The sequence below is a fragment of the Drosophila gunungcola genome (genome assembly GCF_025200985.1).
Source record: "Drosophila gunungcola strain Sukarami chromosome 2R unlocalized genomic scaffold, Dgunungcola_SK_2 000017F, whole genome shotgun sequence".
NCBI classification, from domain to species: domain Eukaryota; kingdom Metazoa; phylum Arthropoda; class Insecta; order Diptera; family Drosophilidae; genus Drosophila; species Drosophila gunungcola.
The window spans coordinates 852,852-877,149 of record NW_026453173.1 but is presented as its reverse complement, the minus strand read 5'-3'; the positions used below and the strand labels follow the sequence as shown (position 1 = coordinate 877,149).

The 24,298-nt window shown below is 38.8% G+C and overlaps 1 protein-coding gene across 1 annotated transcript; it reads right to left on the bottom strand.

Annotated features, from left to right (window-relative positions):
• Positions 1-867: 867 nt before the first annotated feature.
• On the bottom strand, positions 868-3,585 carry LOC128256388 (cytosolic non-specific dipeptidase-like). The gene is made up of 6 exons (XM_052986715.1): positions 3,415-3,585; positions 1,888-2,656; positions 1,753-1,820; positions 1,420-1,684; positions 1,108-1,359; positions 868-1,047 (listed from the first exon to the last, which is right to left on the bottom strand). The coding sequence occupies exons 1-6, from the start codon at positions 3,444-3,446 to the stop codon at positions 1,003-1,005; spliced, it is 1,431 nt and encodes a 476-aa protein (XP_052842675.1). The 5' UTR covers positions 3,447-3,585; the 3' UTR covers positions 868-1,002.
• Between the last annotated feature and the right edge of the window lie 20,713 nt (positions 3,586-24,298).

Here is a 24,298-nt window from a genome sequence, read left to right as displayed (position 1 = left end):
AGTTTAAAAGTGTCTTTGTTCTTATTACCCCTTAATTAAATGTACTTACTGTGCAAAGCGTGTTGTGTTGGGACCTTTTTCATCGTCTTTGGCAACTTTGGTCCCGAACACTACTTGTAAAAAGTATGCAACATTGGTGCCAAGCAGCTGCATCACGCACAAAATTTAAAATACAAAATGTTCGACCCGGTGGCCAGAACTCGAAGGACTGCCGCAAGCTGGGTAACATGGGCAATCCAGGGATGCCCTAGGTCGGGTCCAATTATCTCAGTTAGGAAAAGAAAAAAAAATCTTTGTCAATCCGGTAAGATTGCAAAAATCTCCAAAACTTTCAGTTATAGGCGATTAGGCAAATAAAAAATGTTAGCATTGCATCTTAAATTTCGGTTATTGCGTTTAATATCCAAGAGTTTTTCCAAATGTTTTAAAAGACATTGTTAAAATTAAACCAACAATCTTTGAATTATTTTTGGCAACAAAGCTGATTTTAACACGAGTTGTTCAACACTTTTGTTGTTCAGTTTTTATCACTGCTTTTAAAATAAGTAGATTTTGTTATTTTTGGCTACCAATGAAGACATTAAATGTGAGCACCAATAATGCACAAAGATTAGGAAAAGCATCGTGACAAATGTTGATCAAATCATAGGCTTTTGTTAAGAGCACTAGCGGCATTCGGCTGTTTTATTTACTCCAAATAGTAATTTCCCCAGGAAATTTGCTAGCAAGCAAGGGAACTTTGATTATGTCAAAGTAAAATCCGCCAATGTTAACGAATTCACTTCCGAGTGAAAACTGGAACAGGCATGATTGACTCATATCTTAGGAGACATTTTAAATATTTCAATTTGTTTAAAACATTTCCACTTTGGTTTACGGTGACCTGAAAAGTGCAATTTCTATGGCGAGTTTTTTAATTGTAAGGTTAAGGACAATATTTATTTCAATTAGAGCACGGTTGTGATGTTTCATCGTATTAGGATGGGATGTTAAATTTCTTTTTTATAATTTTCCCACTTCGTGGAGATAGGCGCCAAGAAGTTTAGTCTAAAAGAAAAAAAGTCAGGTTATCAAATTTTGCAGTGAAAGGCTTTAATGCTAGCTTACGCCTTCGATGTAGTTGTAGATATCGATCTTTTCATTTTGAGAGTGGGCTCCGTCGTCACATGCTCCCACAGGTACAAGGATGACGCTTTTGCCAGTGGCTTCTTGCAATGTCAAAGTAACAGGAATAGAGCCCCCCTCACGAGTCATATCCGGCTCTACATTGAACACATGCTTAATGGCCCGTTTCGCAGCCTCATAGTGCGGATGGTTTGGGTCCTCAGTCCAGGGCTTGCCCGCAGAGAGCATAACAACCTTTTGTCACAAATAAATTAATCTACAGCAAAGCCAAGTTTAACAGTACAAAAAACCAACCTTCATTTTGTTAGGCGAGCCACGTTCGGCCCACTTATCATTAAGGTATTTAACAACACACTCCTCAATATGCTTTGGATCCTGGTCGGGCACAAGGCGAATGGAGAACTTGCCAATCACCTTCTTTGGAATAACGGTCTTTGCGCCTGGTTCATAAAAGGCACCTTCAATTCCATGGACAGAAAGACTGGGATAACGCCACCTGGCTTGCAGCAGCCTGATTTTGTCGCCATTGTGCGGCAGCTCGTCAACACCAATGTCTTTCCTTAAGATAATATAGTAGTTCAGTGATTTACGGTGTCAATATAAGATAAAAATATTAGATTAACTAACTTGTACTCAGATACTTCAAAGTCAATGTTCTCGTATATTGATTCCTCGTTCTTTAGCTGGGGAGCAACCTGTACAAATGCGAAAGGAATTGCAGCGTAAGCAGCAAGCTTTTGGGTTATTTAACAAGCTACTTACGTCGCGATCCACTCCAGGAATCAAAATCTTCGTATCCTTGTCAACAAGAACGCTGAGGAGGTGGCAAAGATCCGGCATTGCTTCGTGTACGGTTCCCCCGAACACTCCGCTATGCAAGTCTTTGTTCGAGCATTCCACCTCAACTTGGAAGTATGCTAGTCCACGAAGCCCATAGGTCAGGCAGGGACGCTTTTTTCCCAGCCAATAATTATCGGAAATACAAACATAATCAACATCGACTAGGAAATCGTTTTTGCGCTCCATCAATAGGTCGTCGAGGCCTTCGCTGCCGCTTTCCTCCATCCCCTCAAAAACGAACTTCACGTTAACTGGCAGTGGAATATTGAGCTTCTGGTAAGCCTCGATAGCATGGATCCAGCACAGTACGGGTCCCTTGTCGTCCGACGCACCGCGTCCAAACAACTTGCCATCTACCTCGGTAAGTTCAAAGGGATTGGTGTTCCAGCCATCTTCCTTCAGGGCAGGCTGCACATCGAGATGTCCATAGACCAGCACAGTTTTCTTGGAGGCGTCCTTGCCCAGAGTTCCGAGTAGGACCTTCGGCAGGGGGATTATCTGACCGCTTGGCAATGTTTGCTTTCCCACATCCGTCAGCTCTATCTCGGCACCTAGGCTCCTTAGACGACCAGCGGTCCAGTCCACCATGTGATCGATCTCGCCACGCTTATCGGGCCAAGCTGAAACGGACTGAATAGCCACAACCGTTTTCAGGGCATCGATGTAATCTTTTTTTTTGCCATCAACGAAACTGAAAAGCGATAGCGGTTTATAACCATTATACATATATGGGGCGTTAAAAGCTGATAAAATAAAAGCACGGGTGGTGTTATCTACCACAAACTAGAACAATTTGCGGCTCAGCCGCTCGGATTAGCGTTGTGATTGCCTTTTTTTTCGTGTCGCCCGATCACAAAGTCGGTAAATGGAACCTTCGGTCCAGTATTAAATGCAAATAGCCTACTCAGTGGTCGTTACACATACTATAAAATGCCCGCACTTCTTTGTGTGGGTTATTTGCAATGCGGAACTTGTCAGTGTGTGTGTGCTTATTGTAGATTTATAGTGTTCTTGTCGGCCTCTGCCGCCGACCTGCTGCTGCTCTGCCGACTTGGCCTTAGCCTATACTCTGGAGCACAATGCAACTATATAAGGTGGTCACATCAGCTTTGCCGAGGTCCTTATAAAGTTACACCATGCTCCAAAAATAGGCCGACCACTGATTGAGATACATATGTATATAGTAGTTGCTTCTATGCACGTCGCACGCCGGTTTTAGTGTAAAATATACAAATCATGATCCCCCATTAAAAATTAAGAAGGCGGACGTGCTGTTATTTTCTTGTAGTTCCTAATCAGGGAATGTCATTGCTGAGTTAATAGCGAAGATGCCGTAGCCCGTATATATGTATCTTAATATGCACATTAACATCCAAGTATGTGTAAGAACAGTGACGCACACATTGAAGTCATCTGCGGATCTCAGCCCACTATCATAATTCTACTTACGCAAAGAACTGCTGGAGTTCATGGTCGGCCATCGTACTTGTGATTATCTCGCGGACTACTGGAAGAACTGCAACGGGCTGCGGGCGCTACCAATTTAAATCTGAAACGAAGTCTTCGCGCGTTTATATAGCAAATACAACAAAAAAGTGTTGAGAAAAAAAATGGGCAGCAGTGAGACCGCTCCGAAAAGTTTGAAAAAAACATGCCCGAAACGCGTAAATATTTATCAACACTATTAAATTTAGATAAGTCAAGCTAGCGTCCATAAGTTAAGGCCGAAAGTAAAACTGAGGAATTGAACAACATAAAAATTTAATTTATTGTTTTAAATTTTTAATACTTTTTATCCACCTTCCAACATCCGTTGAAGGGATGGTCCATAAGGTTTTGCAGCTCCAAAAACTTCGCAGTTAGTCCGCCGGACTAACGGACTTTGACGGAATAATTTAGGCGATAGTTAGCAGATGTTTTTGCGGTGCAGCTCATTTCTAACGCAGTCATTCCTTCCAAACCGTTGAAACTTTTGAAAAAGTGAAACTCCGATTTCCACAGAGCACATCCACCTTCTACCATCCGATTGCATCTGATCTGAACAGCTGTGGCTCATGAAAAAAAAACAAAGATGGTTGACCTGTTGGGTTGGTTAATGTTTTGACGAGCCACAGCTGTTGAGATCAGCTGAAATCGGAAGGTGGAAAATGGATGTGCTCTGTATAATCGGAGTTTCTCATTTGTTGAAAATTCCAACCGTTTCCACCTTCTACGGATGGTGGAAGGTGGATGAAAAATTTGGGGAAAGGCACATAGATAGTGACAGATGCATTTTTTTTTAAGTGTAGCTCTAATAATAATAAAGTTTGTATAAGTTAAGTATGTATAAGTTTACTCTTACTTGTGTAAATTAATATACAAATGGATTTATAAGAGTTTATCACGATTTTCCAAAAATAAATAAAATTTGAATATATTTAATTTTCCGTCTTCTTTTACAAAATGTGGGGAATATGCTTTGAATTTATGTTATAAATTCCTGAATACTTAAAATCAAATTAGCCCCTGTTTATGCGATACCGACGATATCATAAAATAATTTGGGTATTCCCTAAACGACTGCATTTCTGAATTGCTCAAATTTGATATCATGCCTGGCAAAGATGTCTTTCAATTTCAAGCCATCTCTGGAAATACCTGTTGTAAAAGCAATATTGACCCCCGTGCGAGTAAGCACTAAGAGTTTGCCAAGGACCAAATCATCAGATTACTGGTCGATAATGAGGAAGCTGTCAAAAAAGTCGTCAACCAAGTTTCTAGGAATGCCAAGGCGATTTCCTTTGATGCCAATAGGTGACTCGCTGATATCTCGGACAATTTAACCTATAAAGATCAAAACTGTGATGATCCTTTTGAACCTGTCACCTGTCAATTGGAATAGTAAGAATGCTGCTGATAAAAAGCGTCTGACCCAGGTGAATATCTCAGGAAAAGAAGAAATCTGGACGTAAGCGGTGGAACTAAGACTTCGCTAATAAAGCCTGTTAGCAATCAAAAACGTCCTCAAGTAGCCGCCTCTGCTACGAATTCTCAACAGTCTCCTTAAATAAAGGAGAGTCTTCTTACTCAGGGAAGAACAATAGCTTTGCTATTCTGTCTGATGATGACGATGATACAATGACTGTTGATCCTATCACCGAGCCTGAGCTTGGCCATGGTTTATCAGAGCCTGTCCAACTTAACTTTCCTGCGGTATCACCAAGCAATGCCTCGTCTCATACTTAAAAAAACGCGAGCCCCGCCCCCTCCCTTTCTGCTGAGAGAAGTCACAGATTTTTGAAAAAAACTAATTGCTCTACTTTCATCTGTGACTACATGTTTTCGCCTCAAGATGACTGGTCGATCTTCTTGTAGATTTACTGTGGATGACGGAAGTGTATACCGTGTGGTCCAGAAGCTGTTTAAGGATAATGGAATCCTTGTCAGCACCTTTCAATTTAAGATGTCTCCATGCGGCTACTGAGATAGCTAAAAATTACTGCAAGGCTTAAAGCCTTGGGGCACATTCCTCGTAGTGTATACAACCCCCCTGGTGAAAATGGCAAGACGAACCGGGTTATATTCTTTGTTGAATTGGAACCAGCGAGAAACAACAAAGAAGTTTATGATATTCGCACAGTAGATTACCAGGTGGTGAAAGTAGAACCGCAGCTCCAGAGAAAAGGACCTTTAAGGTGTTTCCGACGTCAAGAATTTGGGCATTCTAAAAGCAGCAAGACAATGCTGCGATGGCTCAAGCGGCTGTTATTGACAAACTGTTGGTACTCTTGATTAAATGATGTTTAAGCACGCCACCCCGCTGGGGTCGACGCATTGCGATGACTAATCACGGGCTAAATATCGTAATTTGGAACGCCAACGGCTTAGTTGGTAAATCTCTGGAGGGTGAGCATCTTCTCCAGGATCGCAACATCTACTTATTTCGGAGACACATTTTACCAGCTGTTCTTTTTTCCGTTTTTATGGATATACTGTAAGCCCCGCAAACCACCTTGATAATCGGCATCGTGGTGGTGCTGCCGTTATCGTTAACTCTTCCATTGACTATCACCTGAGCGCCACGATATCAGAGCCTCATTTGCAAACAGTTGCCATAAATTTGGTCACTGGGTTTGGCGGAATTTCGTTCGGTGCTATCTACTGTCCTCCTGGTCACCATCATTCTTGGTCAGCTCATGAATTTCTGCGCCTGTTTGGCTCTGTGGGTAATCGCTTTCTTATTGGAGGGGATTGGAATGCCCATCACAGTTTCTGGGGATGCAGGCGTTCGTGCACCCGGAGAAACGCTCCAATGTCGGTTGTTTCTAACTCAAGTATGCAGATTCTGGCCACTGGCTGACCTACGCATTTTTCCATTGATTAATAACCACCTTCCGACGGCTTTTGATAGGGACAAAACGGTGACCCGGCACCTTTGCGACAGCGCTGCAGCCAGGCAAAGGCCTCAAGCTGCAGTTGGATAAATTCCTTAGTTTAGTCAAAAATTGTTCTCCAGAGAATTAACTCTGTATAATATACCTATGCCCTTACAGGCGTATGAAAATAAATAAAAATATAAAATAAATACTTAACGGTTTTATAAATTATATATATATAAACCATTTTCATATATATATATATATATATAAATCATTTATATATATATATATAAATATATATATGTCGGATCTTTAGTTTGTTTTCGTGGTATTACGCTATTAAAATAAGAATTAACATGAAATGCTGACTTACTTGGAATTACATTTTTACTTAGAATTTAAGCTTATGTTATGAATGCTTTTTATCTCCCTTCGCATTCCTTTCTTTATATGAGTTTATGTGTGTAAGTGTTGCGTTGAGCCTAACGGAGGTCCGTTATGTGTCTCTCTGTGACATGGTGCGAGTAAAAGAGACGGCCATATGGTATTTGGAAAAGTACATATGTGAACAGGAGGATGTTGACCAATTTGAGCTGTATAAGAGGGAGTTCTGATGGACAGATCAGACAATCTCGATCGAGGTGCGGTTACGAAATGTCACAGACGAGAAAGCGCACGCCGCAGAATTCATTGAGGAACTCGATGTTCCGACATCAGAAGTGGGATCGCCTACACCCCAAGTTGAGTCCGATGATCGCGTTTGTGCACTTCTAGAAATGCAGCATCGAAGCATGGTGGAAGTGATAAGAGCAGTGAAAAGTGCAGAACCACAAAGAAGTGAAAACAATCCAGTGACATTACCAAAGTTCAACCACGATACCGCAGGGGCAAGTGCAGCTGCTTGGTGCTCTACAGTGGTCTCGCTTCTTTTCCAATTAATAGTTCTAGAGGACTTGCTTTCGTAATTCGATTTACAGTACAGTTTATGGCCAATTGTATCTCGCCTAAAGCGTCCTGCCAAGTACGCTGACTTCTTTCTACGGCAGTCAGCATACCTTTCAGGGTGCTCATTACTCGTTCTACTTGGCCGTTTGCACGGCTGGCTCCCGTTGCAATTGAATGTATTTGTATTTTTTGCATGTTACAAAAGTCTCCGAAAACTGCTCCGGTAAAACTCCTTCCCTGATCTGCTATTATTCTTGCTGGTATGCCAAACATAGATATTGACGATTTCGCTGCTTCGACACAATTTTCACTGTTAATATGTGTGGTATGGTGCAAATAAACAAATTTAATAAAGGCGTCAATCTGGACTATAATATACTCCTTTTGATTCCTGTTATATCTATGTGAATAGTGTGCCATGGAATATCTACTTTTGGTATAGGGTGAAGTTCAATTGGTAATTTACCTGAGGGTGGTTTTGTTAATTTACAGGTGATACAATTACTTACAAATTTTCGAACATATTTAGACATATTGTCGAACCAGTAGAACTCATACATCTTGTCCAATGTCTTTTCCCACCCTAGATTAACTATGGCCTCATGGACGTGGTTTACTACCGACCACCTAAATGATCTGGGCACTACTGGAAGGCTGCGCGTCCTACCATTTCTTTGGATTATGCGGAAAAGTATTTGAGAACGCAATTCATATGTTTTGGCCAAATCTTCTCCCAGTTCTTCATTTTGAATTCTTGAAATAATGGATAAAGTTTCTTCATCTCGTTGCTGCTCAGCAAGCAACCAATTGTCCGATATTTCGGCCAACGAAACATATTTGTTTTCAGGACTGAGATACGATTTAGTAGTTACCTTCGGTGGCAACGGATTGCGTGACAAAAAATCTACCTCGGCCATTTTTGCACCAGGTACATATTTTATATCGAAATCAAACATCTGCATATAGGCCCACCACCGTTGTACTCCTGGTGTAAGGCTTATTTTATTTCGCGTAGCTTGCACAGAACTACAATCCGTAAATACAACAAAATACCGGCCTTGTAAATAGTGTCGGAAATGTTTCATAGCGTTAAACACGGCTAGTGTTTCTAACTCGTAAGAGTGGTAACGTGATTCAGTAGCGGAAGCTTGTTTACTGAAATATTCAATGACCGTAGGTTTATTGTCGATTTTATGAAGTAGTATTGCACCGTAGCCATCCATGCTCGCGTCAGTGTGCAGTTCGAGGTGATATTGGGGGTCAAAAATTAAAAGCACCGGCTTATCAGTTTAAATTTCGATAATTTTTTTTCGCACTTCCTCATGGTTGCTTTTCTACTCGAATATTTTATTTTGACAGGTAAGGGCTTACAACGGCTTCATTATTTCAGAAAATTTTGGGATGAACTGTCGAAAGTATGACGCCAAACCGATAAACTGTCTTACTTGTGTAGATTGACCAAAGCCTGTACCTTTCGTGGATTGGGTCTAACTTCGCCATCTTTGATTTGAAAACCTTAATAATCCACGCTTGTTTTTAAAAAGGAACATTTCGCGATATTAAATGAAAAACCAGCTTGAGATAATAGGCTTAGAACTGTTCTTAATCTTTCAAATGCTTCTTCTTGTTTACTAGAAGTTATTAAAATATCATCCATATAAACTATGACAAATGAATATGCCAGCTCACCTTACGCCTTAATTACCGCCCTTTGAAGCACAGGTGCCGCATTCTTGGATCCGAAAGGCATTGTTAAGAACTCAAATTGACCCTCTGGTGTAACGAATGCTGTACGTTCCGCTTGCCATATCCAAACACGTAAAATACTTTACCCCACCTAATCTAGCAATCTGATCATTAATAAGAGGCAAGGAAAACTTTTATGCCACCGTGATCGAATTTAACTCGCGGTAATCTACACAGAGTCGGTCAGATCCGTCTTTCTTTTTTACCAGAAGCATCGGACTAGCAATTGGAGAAGAGCTAGACGGATGATATTAGCTTGTAGTATTTCATTTATTCTTTTTCTCACTATTTCTTTTTCCTCGATACTGAGTCTGTATGGCCCCCTTTGGACGGTCTTATTTGGATTAATTAATCGAATATGAAATTTTGTGGTTGTCACTCGACTTTTAGGGAATCCATCTATAAATGCGTCCGAGAATTCATTCAAAATTCACAACAAGCTTGACCATCCAAACCAGTATTGATATTTGAAAAATTACAACTATTAACCAAAGCAGAACAGGTATTTATAGATACAGTTTTGAACATATACATATATATATATATATATATATATATATATTTAAATATATACATAACCAATTTAAGACAACATTTTTCGAACTGGCGGTACGTAATTTCGAGCTGTATATTATTATTATATTATTTTGACCCAATTTTTGCCGCCGAGGTGGCGCCCCTAAACCCCTAGGGTTAATGCCTGGGCTGCCAGTGGGTGGCTCACGTTTTGGTAGGTTTTTGTTCGCACTTTCACTCTTTTTAATACGCCGGACGATTCGACCGCTTGTCGTTACTTTTACCGCTGACTGATTGCTTATAAATTTTTTTGTAGATTTTCTAGCTTTTTCCTCACTTTGGATTGCCAAAATTCTGGGGTTTAAAACGCACTGGAATATTATTTAAAATTTTATAACCGCCACTGGAACACAATGGCGCGTTGGACTTAACCTTTTCCTTTTTATAGAAAAACTTCTGGAACCGTCCACTACGTTTGGTAACTCAAATTGGAAAGGCTGAGTTGAGGTTCTGGCGGCTTTATATACCCCCCACGGTCGGGAATCGGGGTCGCGTGTGTTTCTGGTTTCCGTTTATAACTTTTCAATATCGGAGCCGACTCTGTTTATCCCGATTATTCCCATACATCCCTATTCCAGGAAAACTAGCTAGACCCTTTTTATAGCTTAACCATTTTTATAGCTAATTTTTATTCTAATATTTAACGAAACGTCGTCTCAGGTATTTCTCTTAATAAATTAAACTTCATTGTAAGTTCAATTACATTTTATCCTACTAAGTGTCGCGAAGGGGTTAATATATTCTTTTAACTATTCGGGTTTTGTCCCCTGCTTCTAAAACTGTGACATAGGTTAAGCAGTTTACTTTGAACACTTTTGGACACTATGCCATTGTCTATTGCCTACTTCTAAGGGTGATTTGTTTTTGATTCTGTAGTGGTCTTTTGAGGTTGCTTATATAGTTTTGTTTTTTTGTATTTGTCAAGCGCCACTACACACTGGTAAAAAAAAAACGCATAGTGAAATCAAACATTTTTATAATTGATTTAACATAATATTTTCGTATTCAAATCAATTATAAAAATCATTGGTTTTAATAGAAAACATAGTTAAACCTTCAGTCAATTATGAACATAATTAAATCAAAGAGAATAATATTTAAAAAGATATTCCTCATATTAAAATCAAAGTTTACCATCCTTTTTTTAGTATTTCAACAATCTGCAATTTTGTAAAGAATGATGAATGTTGATTTATATTTGATTTAAACATTTTAGAAATTTATCCGAAACCTGAAGCAATTTGTTTTGAATATGAAAAATGTTTAAAACTTTCAAAGAAAATAAAAATGTGCAAAGAGGGATTAAGATGAAGTTTGACATCGTAGTTTTTCCTATGAATAGTGGTATCTAATTAACATAAGTTTTAAATGCAAGTTTGTGTTTATTCTCATCTTTTTATTTCGTTTTATTTGTATCAAGGTTTGAACCTAGTGATGACCGAAGTCGTAAATATAATCTTTTCAATAATTTATTATTTTATTTAATTACAATTATTTTTCAGGAAATTTGTTTGATATAATTTTTCTGAAGACTCCTAGAAAAAGGTGCTAATGGAAAATAAAGGAAACAGCGATCGAGTTCTGAAATAAACTAAGTGAAGTTAAAATGAATTTATTATATTTATAATGTATTATTTTATTTTATTTTTATATTTTCAAGTTAACAATGTGTCATATTTATTCGAAATACGGTCAATATTAATATTAAATATAAAATACTATTTAGATGGAACAGAAAAAATTTCAATATAATTATGGGCTTTTGTTTATTGTGAATATGAACTTAATTTGAAATAAATACGTATTCTTATTAAATTGAAGTTTAAAATGGTCAAATCAAATATGGAAATAGTTACTATGGTTTACTACGCGGCGTATTTAAACTAAATATTTTTAACTATTCTGGCATATTTAAATCAAATACAAAAATGTTTGAATTTACTATGCGCATCATAGAATAAAAAAAAACTATGCGACATAATTATATTTACTATTTTCATGTGTGACTCTCATTCGTTAGGAAAAATAATTGATTCAATGATGAAATAGTTACATTTACTATGTGTTTTTTTAGCAGTGCACCCTTGGAAACGTGCTCTAGTCACAAAAAAAGAAAAAAAAACCCGTGCTCCCCAGATTCCTATCGGTCTCCTATCCACTTTTTCCAAGATTTTTGAGCGGATCATGCTTGCTAGTCTCTTAGCAATAGCTGCGTTTGTTGAAGCCCTTCCAGACCACCAGTTTGGCTTTCGTAGACGCCATTTAGTTTTTGTCTCCTTTACAAACTAATGCCATTTTTGTCGGATATTCCAAACCCAGTTTTCGTCGCCTTTGTTGGAAAGGAGAAATTGACCGCGTGTGTGGCTCAGCTAGATCAAAACTGGACAGAATGGACTGGCTTCTTCGACCAGGTAGCGGTCTAACCCTTCAGGCTAAGTTGCGACTCTTCAAGGTCATTGTCGACGTTGATTTGGGGAATCACTTGCTGGGGCATCCTGTGATTCATCTCTTAAAAGGGTACAAACGTTCATATCAAAGGCGCTTAGGAGGATACTGGGTGTGAAATGGCACCATTATTTCGAAAATTACGTTTTGTTTCAGGACACAGAAGTGCCGACGGTAACGGAGACACTTTGTAGCTTTTCAAATCGATACAGAGATCGCTTGCTGGATCACACGAACCGTCTGGCTAAACGGCTTGCTGCACCATTGGGTCGACGACGTCTTTGCACCCAGCGGATTATTGGTCGTGATGGACACGGGCGCCTCTAATAACAACACAAGAATACTGACAAGCTTTTACCTGCCCTGCACTTAATACCCGAATTTTTGGCGTGTAAAATAAAATAATTGCCAAAACAAAAAAAAAAAACTATCTTTGTTTTTTATTTTTCTTTTAATTTTTCCAAAAATTCTTGAAAGTAAAATAGGTAAAAATCCGCCTTTGCAATGCACTTTTATATTTTTTTATGTGTTCAAAAGTATTTCCACTACTCTTTTTAACACTCCACTGTCGCTATTGCTTATTATTGCCTGCCGTAGTTTATTGCTGACCTTTTTGAGTATATACAATACATGTTGGTTCGCTTTCAAGCGATTTATATTATTTTTGAAAACCATTTTCATCGGAAAAGAGATCTAAAGAGATCGTTGTTACCATGAGTAAGATCAATAAGTAAATATCCGTGGGGTTGCTCTGTTCCTTCTTCATATATTCTAAATAACTCTGTTGGGTTTTATGGATAATTTTGTCTTGAAACTTTTCTCGGGGGTTTTTAAAAGTTATTCAGGCCTGTTCACTCGGAAATGATTTTGATAATACTTCCGAATTTCCGAACATTTCTCTTCTTTTGGGCCCCTTTTTTCCAAGCAAAATGAGCTTTCTGGCAGTTGTCCCCTATTGACAAAGACGTTTGATTTGTCAGAGTTTTGCTGCCTTAGGGCCGATTAACTTTTCGCCCGCTGGTGTCCCTTACCTAATGGCATTAATGGTATATTGGTTTAACGCATAAAATCGGAGGAACGGGCATTGCTGGCCACAAATACAAATGTTCAAATTGTTGTATGCCGCTTTTTAGCCAGTGCTAGAAACATCTGATGTCAGTGGTGTGTTTTACAAGTTGTGTAGAGAACCTGAGTTGCCAAAGAACAGAGGCGGCGGAATCGCTAAAATGCCGAAGTCTAGAATCAACCCGATTCTGAGTTGACACAGAATTAACAGGGCTGATAATATATTTCGTATTCAGTGAAATGTCTCGGGTATGCGATGAAGTATATTTAGAGTTACCAAAACAACTGATAAATTCCGGCGGTGTGATCCATTTTGTACATTTTTGGTTAAGGCTCCCATCACCAATTCGTCTAGTATCAACAGAATAGGCTCATTATTTTCGTTTTCGATTGTTTCACGAACTCCTTTAAAGTATTCAAAAGTACTTAATTTTTGTTTTTATTAGGATTTTTAATTTTTTAGATTATATTAACCTTTTTTATGCTTTTCCTGGTCGCGTTTCTTGGCGCTGTTATTCTCGAAATGAGTATCAGATCCGCAGCAGACCCTTTTTTAAGGGGATCTTATCTATCAATTTTTTATAAAATTAATTAACGATCAGGTTGGGTCCACTAAATCTCCTACTATACCTAAAGCGCATGTGCCATCATTACTATATATATATTTCATAACTGGAGTTTTCTAAGAATACACAAAACAATAAAACAAATGCTGAGAATACGTGTGGTAGCGTACTTTTCAAACGTTCAACTGTCACGAGGCAAGATTAAGAGCCTGTATATGTATGACATCTGCAGACAACAATATCCCAAACGTCAAGGAAAGAAATAATAATGTTACCATCTGCTGAGAAGATGCTCCGAAGATCATTACTAGTGGCGGTACCCTATATATGAAAATTAAATCATTTAGAGACGCTCTAGAAGTTTGAAGTTTGACAGTTTATTTTTATAATACTAAGGTACCCCCAGGGTTAAAAAAAAAATTGTTTCAAAAATTTGAAAATCCTATCGTGGTCTAACCCCTTAAAGAAATTTTTTAATGAACATCGAAGTGGAACATTTTCTTATGTATTCTACAATTAGTGAAAAAATTGGGTAATTTAGTTAAACTTTTTCGAATATCTTTATCAATTTTGTGAGTTGATAAATATTTGGTTAAAAAGACTTGTTTTTGGTTTCACCAGAAACAATCAGTTATAAAATCAGTTTATAATATTCACAAAATATTTCCAAAACAATAAATTTCTGAAGGGGTCTTCGTTAGAATAAGTAAATAAACTTGGACTACCGAAGATTTTAAAGTTAAACAGCCCTGTTCCCTCTGTTAATTCTCTGTTAACTTCCGTAAAAATCTCACAAAAACTTTTCGCCAAACATTTGGCAGACGGATTTAGATCCGCAAGAACAGAAATTAATTTTTTAAAATACTTTGCGATAAATTAAAGTGCAAATGATAATTTTACCTTATTCTTTGATGTTTTAAGAACATTGTTGCATAACTGATTTTGTTAATAGTGACATATTTGGCTTTTTAACAATTAGTTTGTGATCGCATCTCAGAATCGTCTCGATACTAACCTACTGGAGTTTTGCAAATCCGCCGCCCCTGTTTTAGTTTTCGAACGATTTTTCTTGGGACTTATTTTTAGCAAGCGCTTTTCGGATTGTTTTTATATGGTTAGAAGTTTAAATTATCTAAGTTTAATTTAAAAGTGTCTTTCTTCTTATTTCCCCTTAATTTAAAGTACTTATTGTGCAAAGCGTGTTGTTTTGGGACCTTTTTCATCGTCTTTGGCAACTTGGTTCCGGACACTACTTGTGAACCGATATAAAAGCCTCCGTGGCCAAAAGCCAAATCTTTGGAGGAGGTTTGCGTTACAAAATGGAGCGCGTGGTGTCTAGGAGTTTAATCTGACAATGCGCACCCAAACCGAATTGAGGTCCCAGCATTATACAGAGATGCAAAAGATCGAAGACAAAAAGTTGGAAGTCCTTTCCAATATGTTAAATAATAATAATAAGGCTATAAAACGTAGAATGTAAGATAGATAGAAATATTTAAGTTCCTTTCCGTAATGAATCTCCTCATCAATCTCAGGCATTGACTCATTACGTCGGCGGCAAAAGTTATGTAACAGGCAACAAACATTAATAATGCTACAAACAAAACTTGGATCATAATGAAGAGCATATAAATCTACTTTTTAGTAGACCAATAGTCCTTTCTACATGTTCCGAGCTGCTGCATGTTTCTCGTTATACACATGCTCCATACTTTCATTTTGTGGACTGTTATATGTCGTTAACACAAAGGGCTCTAAAGCAATCCCTGAGTCTGCTAGTACAAACAAATTAGACGTTTTGGAGAAAAATTCTATCGTCCTGCTGTTATTCCAAATAAATTGAACGTGGCATCAAGTGCTAATATCTCCATTATGTAGTTGCATAACTAAGGAACACTCAGTTACACAACACTATCGAATTTAAATAATTCTCTAAAACAAACTTACCACCATTGCATTAATGCTGAAATAGCCTTTTCTATTAAAATGTATAAATATTTATCGCAACCAATGACATTATACCGAAAAAATTTGAGAACGAAAAAACCAAGAACAAATCTGATCTTTTTCGTTATATTTACTTCTCAGTTTATCGAGCAAAAACGTTCTTGAAATTGAGGAGAAATTGTTCTATTAGTTCTCGATTTTGCTAATCGAGAAGAAAAGATCTTGAACTCGAGAACAAAAGATCTTGAACTCGAGAAGAAATTATTATAAAGCTTAAAAAAATTAAAAGGATAAAGGAGAAGGACCACAACTATTGAGAATCGAGGAAGACAAGGCCCGACAAAAAAAGTTCAGCATAAGAAGAAGAAAAATCCAAAATCCAAAAAATCTGGAAAAAAAAAGCAGCAAAGGCGGAAAATTGAAGAATTATATAGACTTATTAACCTATCAACAGGGGAATATAAAAAACAATAATTTAAAGAACTATTAATATTAAAGCATCTGCTGATATGTGATGAAAAGTATGAATAGCCTTGGACATTTTAAAAAACGTCAGTTGTTTATAAAAAATGTTTATGTTTATGATAAACAGCAAATAAGAAAGAAGTGTCTTAAACATGCTGGACACAGCACAAAAATGCACTCATGCCATCAAGGGCATGGGCATCGCATTAGATGACACCGATGTATTCATTGCTGGAATATTACTGAGGAAATTTGATCGTCTAGGACAACAACAATATGAACATTCTTAAAAAACAGGATAGAGGTTCAGACGCTTAAAGATTTGTAGGAAGCAGTAAGGCAGCCCAGACACATAATTGTGGTAGACGCTATCACGAGTTGTTACATGGGCAAGAAGAAACCAAAGCAACTATAATATCAAAATAGGGAAAACAACTTTGTTGGCCACAGCGCAGATAGAGCTCTAAGATGCAAGTGGATAACCCTCCGAGCATTAGTGGACCAAGGATCTTAAATTACTGTCGTTTTTAAAGAGGCAGTTCAAATGTTAATAGTACCCAAAAAGAAAAAGAGAACCCAAATATATGGACTAGGAGAAAGGTTAGGTTATTAAAAGCGTCGATCCAGCTTTTAATACGTCCAAGATTTTCCAGCAATGATCGATTTGAGACCGAAGCTATGGTTTTAACGAAGTTATTAAGACCACAACCACCGCAGTCATTTGAGTATGATTTGTAAAAAAGGATTGTGATTTGTGGCGGACTCAGCCTTTAACAAGATCTCTTGGCCGAAATTATTACTCAAGGATTGAAACAAGATAAAACCATGATAGGTCAATGTACTAAACTGGGATCGATTTTATCTGAAATTGTGCTAATACCGGGTAGTAAACGCATTCACTCGGAAGTTGGAAGAAGTTCCAGAAACAACAACCGTGACCGATACTGAGAAATGTATGGAATTATACAAAAAAACGACGAAGATTGATGTCGATGTGGAAAATAAAGAGTTGGGAGAATCCCGAAAAAAAGCAATGGCCCCATTAATAAATTTGGAAAGCTGTTTGGAAAAGATACAAAATTAAGGCAACAACATTCGGAAATCATGTATGATTATACACGACACGGACACATGGCGGAAGGAGAGGTTAATGATGCAGAAAAATAATATATTTCCCCTCCAACCGATTATAAGAGAAAAACAAATTATAACAAAAAGAGGAGCTCTATCGACCTTAGCAAGAATTTTTGATCCAATGGGTTGGTTGGCACCATCAACAATCATAGCAAAATTAGTTATCTAAAAGCTGTGGATGGGATGATGTGCTGGATGAAAAATAAATAAATGGATAAATTTTAATGCAAAATTAAAAGCAATAGGCAACATTAGGATTCTACGACGGTCTGGAGGATCGAAAAATGAGCCTACAGAAATATATGAGTTTGCAGACGCCTCGGAGCAAGCATATGCATCAGTAGTATATGGGAAGACATCAAGTGGGATAACCATAATAGCAAGCAAAACAAAAGTTAATCCAATAAAAAACCGAAAAACTCTGCCAAAATTGGGACTGTGTGTAGCACACCTACCAGCAAAATTGTTGAATGTATGTATGAATGCGACCATAGCGACGAAAACTGATGTCTTTGCTTGGAGTGATTTAACAATTTCGTTAATTTGGATACAAAATTGGATAAATAAACACAGGTTTATACGATCAAAAGTAGTACAAATCAAGCAACTCGCACCAACGACTGCATGGAGACACATAGGGTCAAAGGAAAATCCTGCTGATTTAGGAACGAGAGGCATACAATTAGACAAGCTAGGAAACTCTGAACTTTTGTGGAAAGGACCGAAGTGGCTTAAAAAAGAAAAGAAAGAATGGCCCTTGAAAGAGGAGGAGACAATATTAGGATTTATCTTCAGGGAATATTGTTCAAAATAGTTACAGACTAAGCCGTGTGGTTAGCGGCGAAGAATACTGCCACAGCACGTCATTGCTTGTCGTAGGAGGCGACTAATATGAAACAGGGGCTCCCTATCCGGGCTTGTCGGAGCCAAAGGGGAGGGCCTACCGAGCCCCCGGGCCGGACTAAGGTGTAAATCGGACCGTGCCGAGAGTCAGCCTGGCTGAGGGCCCGGGTTAACAACTAGCTCAGTCTCAAACGGTGGGTTCAGGGAGATGGTGACCCCCTGTCCTAACTATCGCCATACCCGGGCATCGCGGATCTCTGCCCGGGTGGACCTTCCTTTCTCCGCAACTCGTGGGATTCAATAATGAACACAAATAATAAGAAAAAAACACCACAATGGAGCCGGACACTCCTAAAAAACCCGAAACGTTGGCAAAGGTGGGTGCTGCAACAGTGACAGGATCTGCGAGCGTTGGCTCCGCCTGTGCTGGCACCAGCTCGGGGGCTATCCCGGAATTCGGGGTTGAAAGATGGAAAACAGTCGGCCGCCAGCACCTCTGCAAAGTGTGCGTCGGCGCCAAAAACTGCAGAAGGTGCGACTAAGACTGTCGCTCCACCGAGCTCGACCGAGCAAAGCAAAATTACATATGCGGAGAAGCGGACTGCCGCGCAGACACTCCGCTCACAGAACAGGAGCAAGATCGCCAACCCCTCATCCGAATGGTTGAAGAAGGTGGAAGAAGAGGCAGCGATCTCTTGAATTACCTGGGCCTGCGGCAAAGAGATCGAAGGTCCAACCAAACCTGTATTTTGCGGACATCACGCGGGACAGGATTTTGATTGGGCTGGTGGACGAGGGAAATTCCAGAGGCCCGATCCCCAAAAATCAATGGAAGGCAGTCGAGGAGAAGCTGGCCACCTAGTGTATGGCACTGCTCCGAGACTTCCCCCAGCCAACACCATGCTGCAAGGATGCGGGGTGGTTCAAGGGCAGCGTCAAAGTGGTGGCCTGTGATATATACACAGGAAGGGGACAGCGCAGCTTGGCGAGGTGTACAAAGGGGCGAAAATCGTCGCGCTGGATTAGCGTGACGTCCCCAGTAGGCCCCGAGCGAGGATTTGGCTGCCGTCCTCCATAAAGACGCCGGGCTTGAAAAAGTCACAAATTGGGAAGTCTCAAGCGAAAATACTTTATCAATAGACCCTCCCACTCCAGCTGAATTCGTCAACCTTAGACGAATAAACTGACGCGCTTATAGAGAAGCCTTACTAGGTATTCTTCCAATAGAACCCCCAAATGACAATAGTGATCTACCCAGTCTAGATAGGGACCTTCACAGAAGCCTGCAATATGGCCTTCGAATCAGCCTATCCTAAATGCAAACCGAGGGGATCCAAAAAGCCTCCTTGGTGAACCCAGAAACTTTCAGAACTTTCAGAACTTTAACAGGGCGAAAGCGGGGAACGAAGATCTAAAATGGCAACAATGTAAGTTGGAGCTAGCCTCCTACAAGAAGGCCATAAGAAGTGGAAAACGATCAGCTTGGCAGACCTTCTGCTCAAACATAGAGGAAACAACCGATGCAGCTCGGCTTAGGAAGATCCTCTCCAAAACAACGCCTTCCTTGGGATACCTTAAAAAACCAGATGGCTCATGGTCAGACTCTAGTGAGGAGACCCTAAGCCTTCTTCTAGACTCCCACTTTCCGGGTAGTCTCCAGGCAGAACGTCTTCCAGAAAATCAGTCTGGTTCAAGCATCGACCTGGAAACGCTTATTTATGAACGTAACATAAGATGGGCCATAAACAGTTTCAAGCCCCTCAAATCAGCAGGACCTGATAATCTCTCCCCTGCGTACATCCAAAATGCTGGTCAACTTGCTGTCAACTGGCTAAAGAAAATTTTCCGCACCATACTTAAGATAGGAACATTTCCATCAACATTGAGGGAAACAAAGATAGTCTTTATACCCAAAGCGAGCAAAGCCGCGCACACGACGACGAAAGATTTCAGGCCTATAAGTCTGACATCCTTTCTACTTAAGAGTTTTGAACGACTGATTGGACTGCACATCAGGTCAGTCATGGACTCAAAACCATTATCAGCAGCACAACATGCATACTCAAAGGGCAAGTCCACCGAATCAGCTCTACACGCGGTAGTCAGCCAAATCGAAAAGTCACTCAACCACTCAACAATGTTCTCCCTGCAGCCATAACCGAACCCCTCACCGACCTGGGTGTTGAGGTTCAAGTCGTGGAGCTAATCCATAAATTGTTGATGAGCAGAATGGTAACCTCCACCCTAGGAAACTCAGCACAAACAAGGTTCGTGAGCAGGGGAACCCCACAGGGTGGTGTAGTCTCCTTTCAACTATGGTACATCGCAGTAAATAAGCTGCTGTGTAACATGGAAGTGGGGTGGTAGTCAGGTTGTGGCGTATGCGGACGATGTAGCCATTAATTTCTCAGGGAAATTCTCTCAGACACTATGCGATCTAATGACCACCAAACTTAAAATACTCTCTGACTGGACAACAGAAAAGGTTTAGGGGTAAACCCCTCGAAAACGGAGCTGGTGCTGTTAACAAAGATTCAAGGTTCCTCATCTAAACCCACTAACTTTAAATAACTGATCTCTCTCTTTCAGTGATAACGCTAGATACTTGGTGTTAGTATTAGATAAGCGTCTGAACAGCCGAGAGAGAACGAGAAAGGTAACAATTGCCCTCTATTCCTGCAAAAAAGCCATCGGAACGAAATGGGGCATGTCCCCGAATGGATACACACAGCGGTAGTCAAGCCTATTCTACTCTACGGAGTGTCAATATGGTGGCCTGCGCTAATGAAACAGATAACACAGCAAACCGGCATGGAGCGGGCCAAGATAGCTGCGGTTCGAATGAGGGAAAATATTTTGACCCTACCAGCTCAGGAATTGCTAACTCAACTTGCGAAGGTTTTTCAGTCCAAGGAAAGCAAGATTATGTCCCGACGCAAGTTTCAGGAGCGCAAGTGGCAACCATCTTAAGACTTTGCCACCTATTTCAACGGAAAAACACGTTTAGCTGCACACATTCAGATGTACGACAAAAAGTTGATTGATTTCGTCAACAAGCGCAAATGCACTGCTTCAACTCGTCTGCACAAATTTTGCAGACATTCACGAAAGTTTCGTTCCGCAAAACACCGTTTACACCGGACGCCTCAAAGTGGCTGCCGGGAGTGGACCTGGTTTGGGCACCACTATTAGACGTTTCATTTGCAACTCTGTTGGACATTTCGCAGCCGTATGCCGCAGGCCCAAGCGCGAGTTCGGATCCTGCTACGCATGTGGAAGTCTGGAGCTCCAAGTGGTTCAGTGCACCGAGAAGAAAAACATACCCAGCAACAATTACGTAAGACCGTTTAAAATTTACTTTAGCTGTGGCAAGTCTTTGTTTGAAGAATGCCTAATTGATTCTGGTAGCCCAATTAGTTTTATAAAGGTATCCTGCGTTAAAAGCATAATGAAAAGTAAATTTGTTTGTATGAGTGAAAATTATCTTAAAAATTACTTTGGCTTAAACAAAAGCCCTTTAGGTATACTTGGAAAATTACCATGCTTTGTTGTTATGAATAAAGAAAAGTTTAATTTTGAATTACTGGTTGTGGCGAACAAATCAATGGCATATAGCGCTGTTCTAGGAAGAGATTTTATGAACATATGTAAGATCGTTTTAAAAATGATTGCTCAAATGCTAGAAATATTGAAAATGATTGCTCAAATGATAGAAATATTGAAAATGATTGCTCAAATGATAGGATTACTGAAAATGACTGCTCAAATGATAGGATTACTGAAAATGACAGGATTGACAAATGATAGGATTACTGAAAATTATTGCTCAAATGATAGGATTACTGGTAATCATTACTCAAATGATAGGATTACTGACAATTATTACTCAAGTCATAGGATAACTGAAAATGTTTACACGAATGAATATAGAAAAATATTACTCAAATGATAGGATTACTGAAAATGATTTTTTGAACTGTAATAGAATTGAATTTGAGGGTTGTATTAAAAACGTTCACTTGTTTAATAAATATGTTAAGAACAGCTGTGACATTACAAGAATGACTGATGATAGAATTAAAAATGATAGCAAAATAGATAAAACTAAAAAGATTTAGGGTAAATATGATAGGATTACTGACAATTATTACTCAAGTCATAGGATAACTGAAAATGTTTACACGAATGAATATAGAAAAATATTACTCAAATGATAGGATTACTGAAAATGATTTTTTGAACTGTAATAGAATTGAATTTGAGGGTTGTATTAAAAACGTTCACTTGTTTAATAAATATGTTAAGAACAGCTGTGACATTACAAGAATGACTGATGATAGAATTAAAAATGATAGCAAAATAGATAAAACTAAAAAGATTTAGGGTAAATATTAGAGAGCAATGAGCAATGTAATAAAATTGAACGCAACTTGAGTGGTTCAAATGATACGGCAAAGTCAAGTCCAAGTTTATGCGTGCAATTTGAGTCTGAAATGTCAATTGAATGCCCCATTCTAACTGAGTGCAACCAATTAAATATAAATGATGAGTGCGAGTTTAGTTTAAGAAACAATCTTTCAAACATTTTTGACAAATATTATATAAAAGCGAAACGGCCAGAGATCTCTTTAGTTAAATGGGCAATGAAACTAAGTTTTAACAAGAAAAAACCGTTTAATTACGATCCAAGTCAAGTGCAGGACTTGTTAGATGATTGTATTAAAAACGGTATCATACGGGCAAGCGTGTCAGAATATGCTTCACCAATAGTACTAGTTAAGAAAAAGTCTGTACGTAGACTATCGAATACTTAAAAAAAATATGTTAAAAGATAGTTGTTACACCACCCCTTCAATAACTTTAATAAAACCCATTTTACCAAGTTAGATCTCAAAAATGGGTTTTTCCAGTTCAGTTCAGTTAAATTTAGCGCCTTCACAACGTCAATGTGAATGGCTTAGAATGCTGTTTGGATTACGAAACGCCCCTGCGGTGTTCCAAAGATTTCGAAGTAAAATTTTGGCCGATTTGGTTAGAGAAGGCCAGGTTCGTATTTACATGGACGACATTTTGATAGCAACAAAAGATAGTAAGAGTCAATTAGAAATATTAACTGAAGAGTTTAAGCGATTGGTAGATAACAAACTCGAACTAAGGCTAGACATTATACGATCTGGTAAGAAAGGATAGAATATTTGATTAAGGTGGGCCAGAGCTAGAGCTTCGACATGTTAAAAATAAACCTTCTAGAAGCTCCTATTTTGGCATTGTATAATCCGACAAAATTTTATTGTGATGCTGGCGCCTTAGGTTTCGGTTCAACTCTGATGCAGGAAAAGAAAGACAATAAATTTCACCCGGTGATATATTATTTTAAACGCACGACAGATGTGGAAGCGAAATACCATAGTTTCGGACTAGAAACTTTCGCAGTAGCTTGCTCCTTACAACGGTTTAGAACTTGTCTTCAGGAATATCGTTCAAAATAGTTACAGATTGTAACTACTGCAAGGTGGGCTCTATTTCTTCAGGATTACGACTGTAGTCTACAACATAGAGCTGGAAATCGCATGCAACACGTTGATGCACTGAGTAGACACACACATACTCACGATAGATTCTTACTCATTTGAAGAAATTATTTGTCAGAGTAGAGATAAGGAAATCAAAAGCATTGTTAAAAAATTGCAACGAGAAGAACTCTAAGATTATGAAATGGAATAGTTTACAGGAAAAAGGATAAGGCAGCTTTTTTATTTTATGTACCAAGCGAAATGGAAAAACATGTTTTGTTTAGTTATCATGATCAGTAAGGACACGTTTGTATAGATAAAATGGTAGAAGTGATTTCAAAAAGCTACTGGTTCCCAAAAGTTAGAGAAAAATGCAGCTTATAATAATTAATAATTGCCTGAAATGTATTGCCTATTCAGAAAAGTCTGGAAAAAATGAGGGTTTTCTTCACAACATCCACAAAGAAACTACTCCCTTTTACGTAATACACATTGGCCATTATGGTCTTGTAGATAAAAGTAGAACTAACAAGCACGTGTTAGTAATTATAGATGCGTGTACGAAATTTGTAAGCTTTAATTAAGCTAAAACAACAAAATTCAGTGATGCAATTTTAGCGTTAAAGGACTATTTTAGGGCTTATTGAAGGCCGATATGTGTGATTTCAGACCGAGGAACATGCTTTACATTCAAAGAATTTCAAGTTTTCTTAGAGGAAAACAGCGTTAA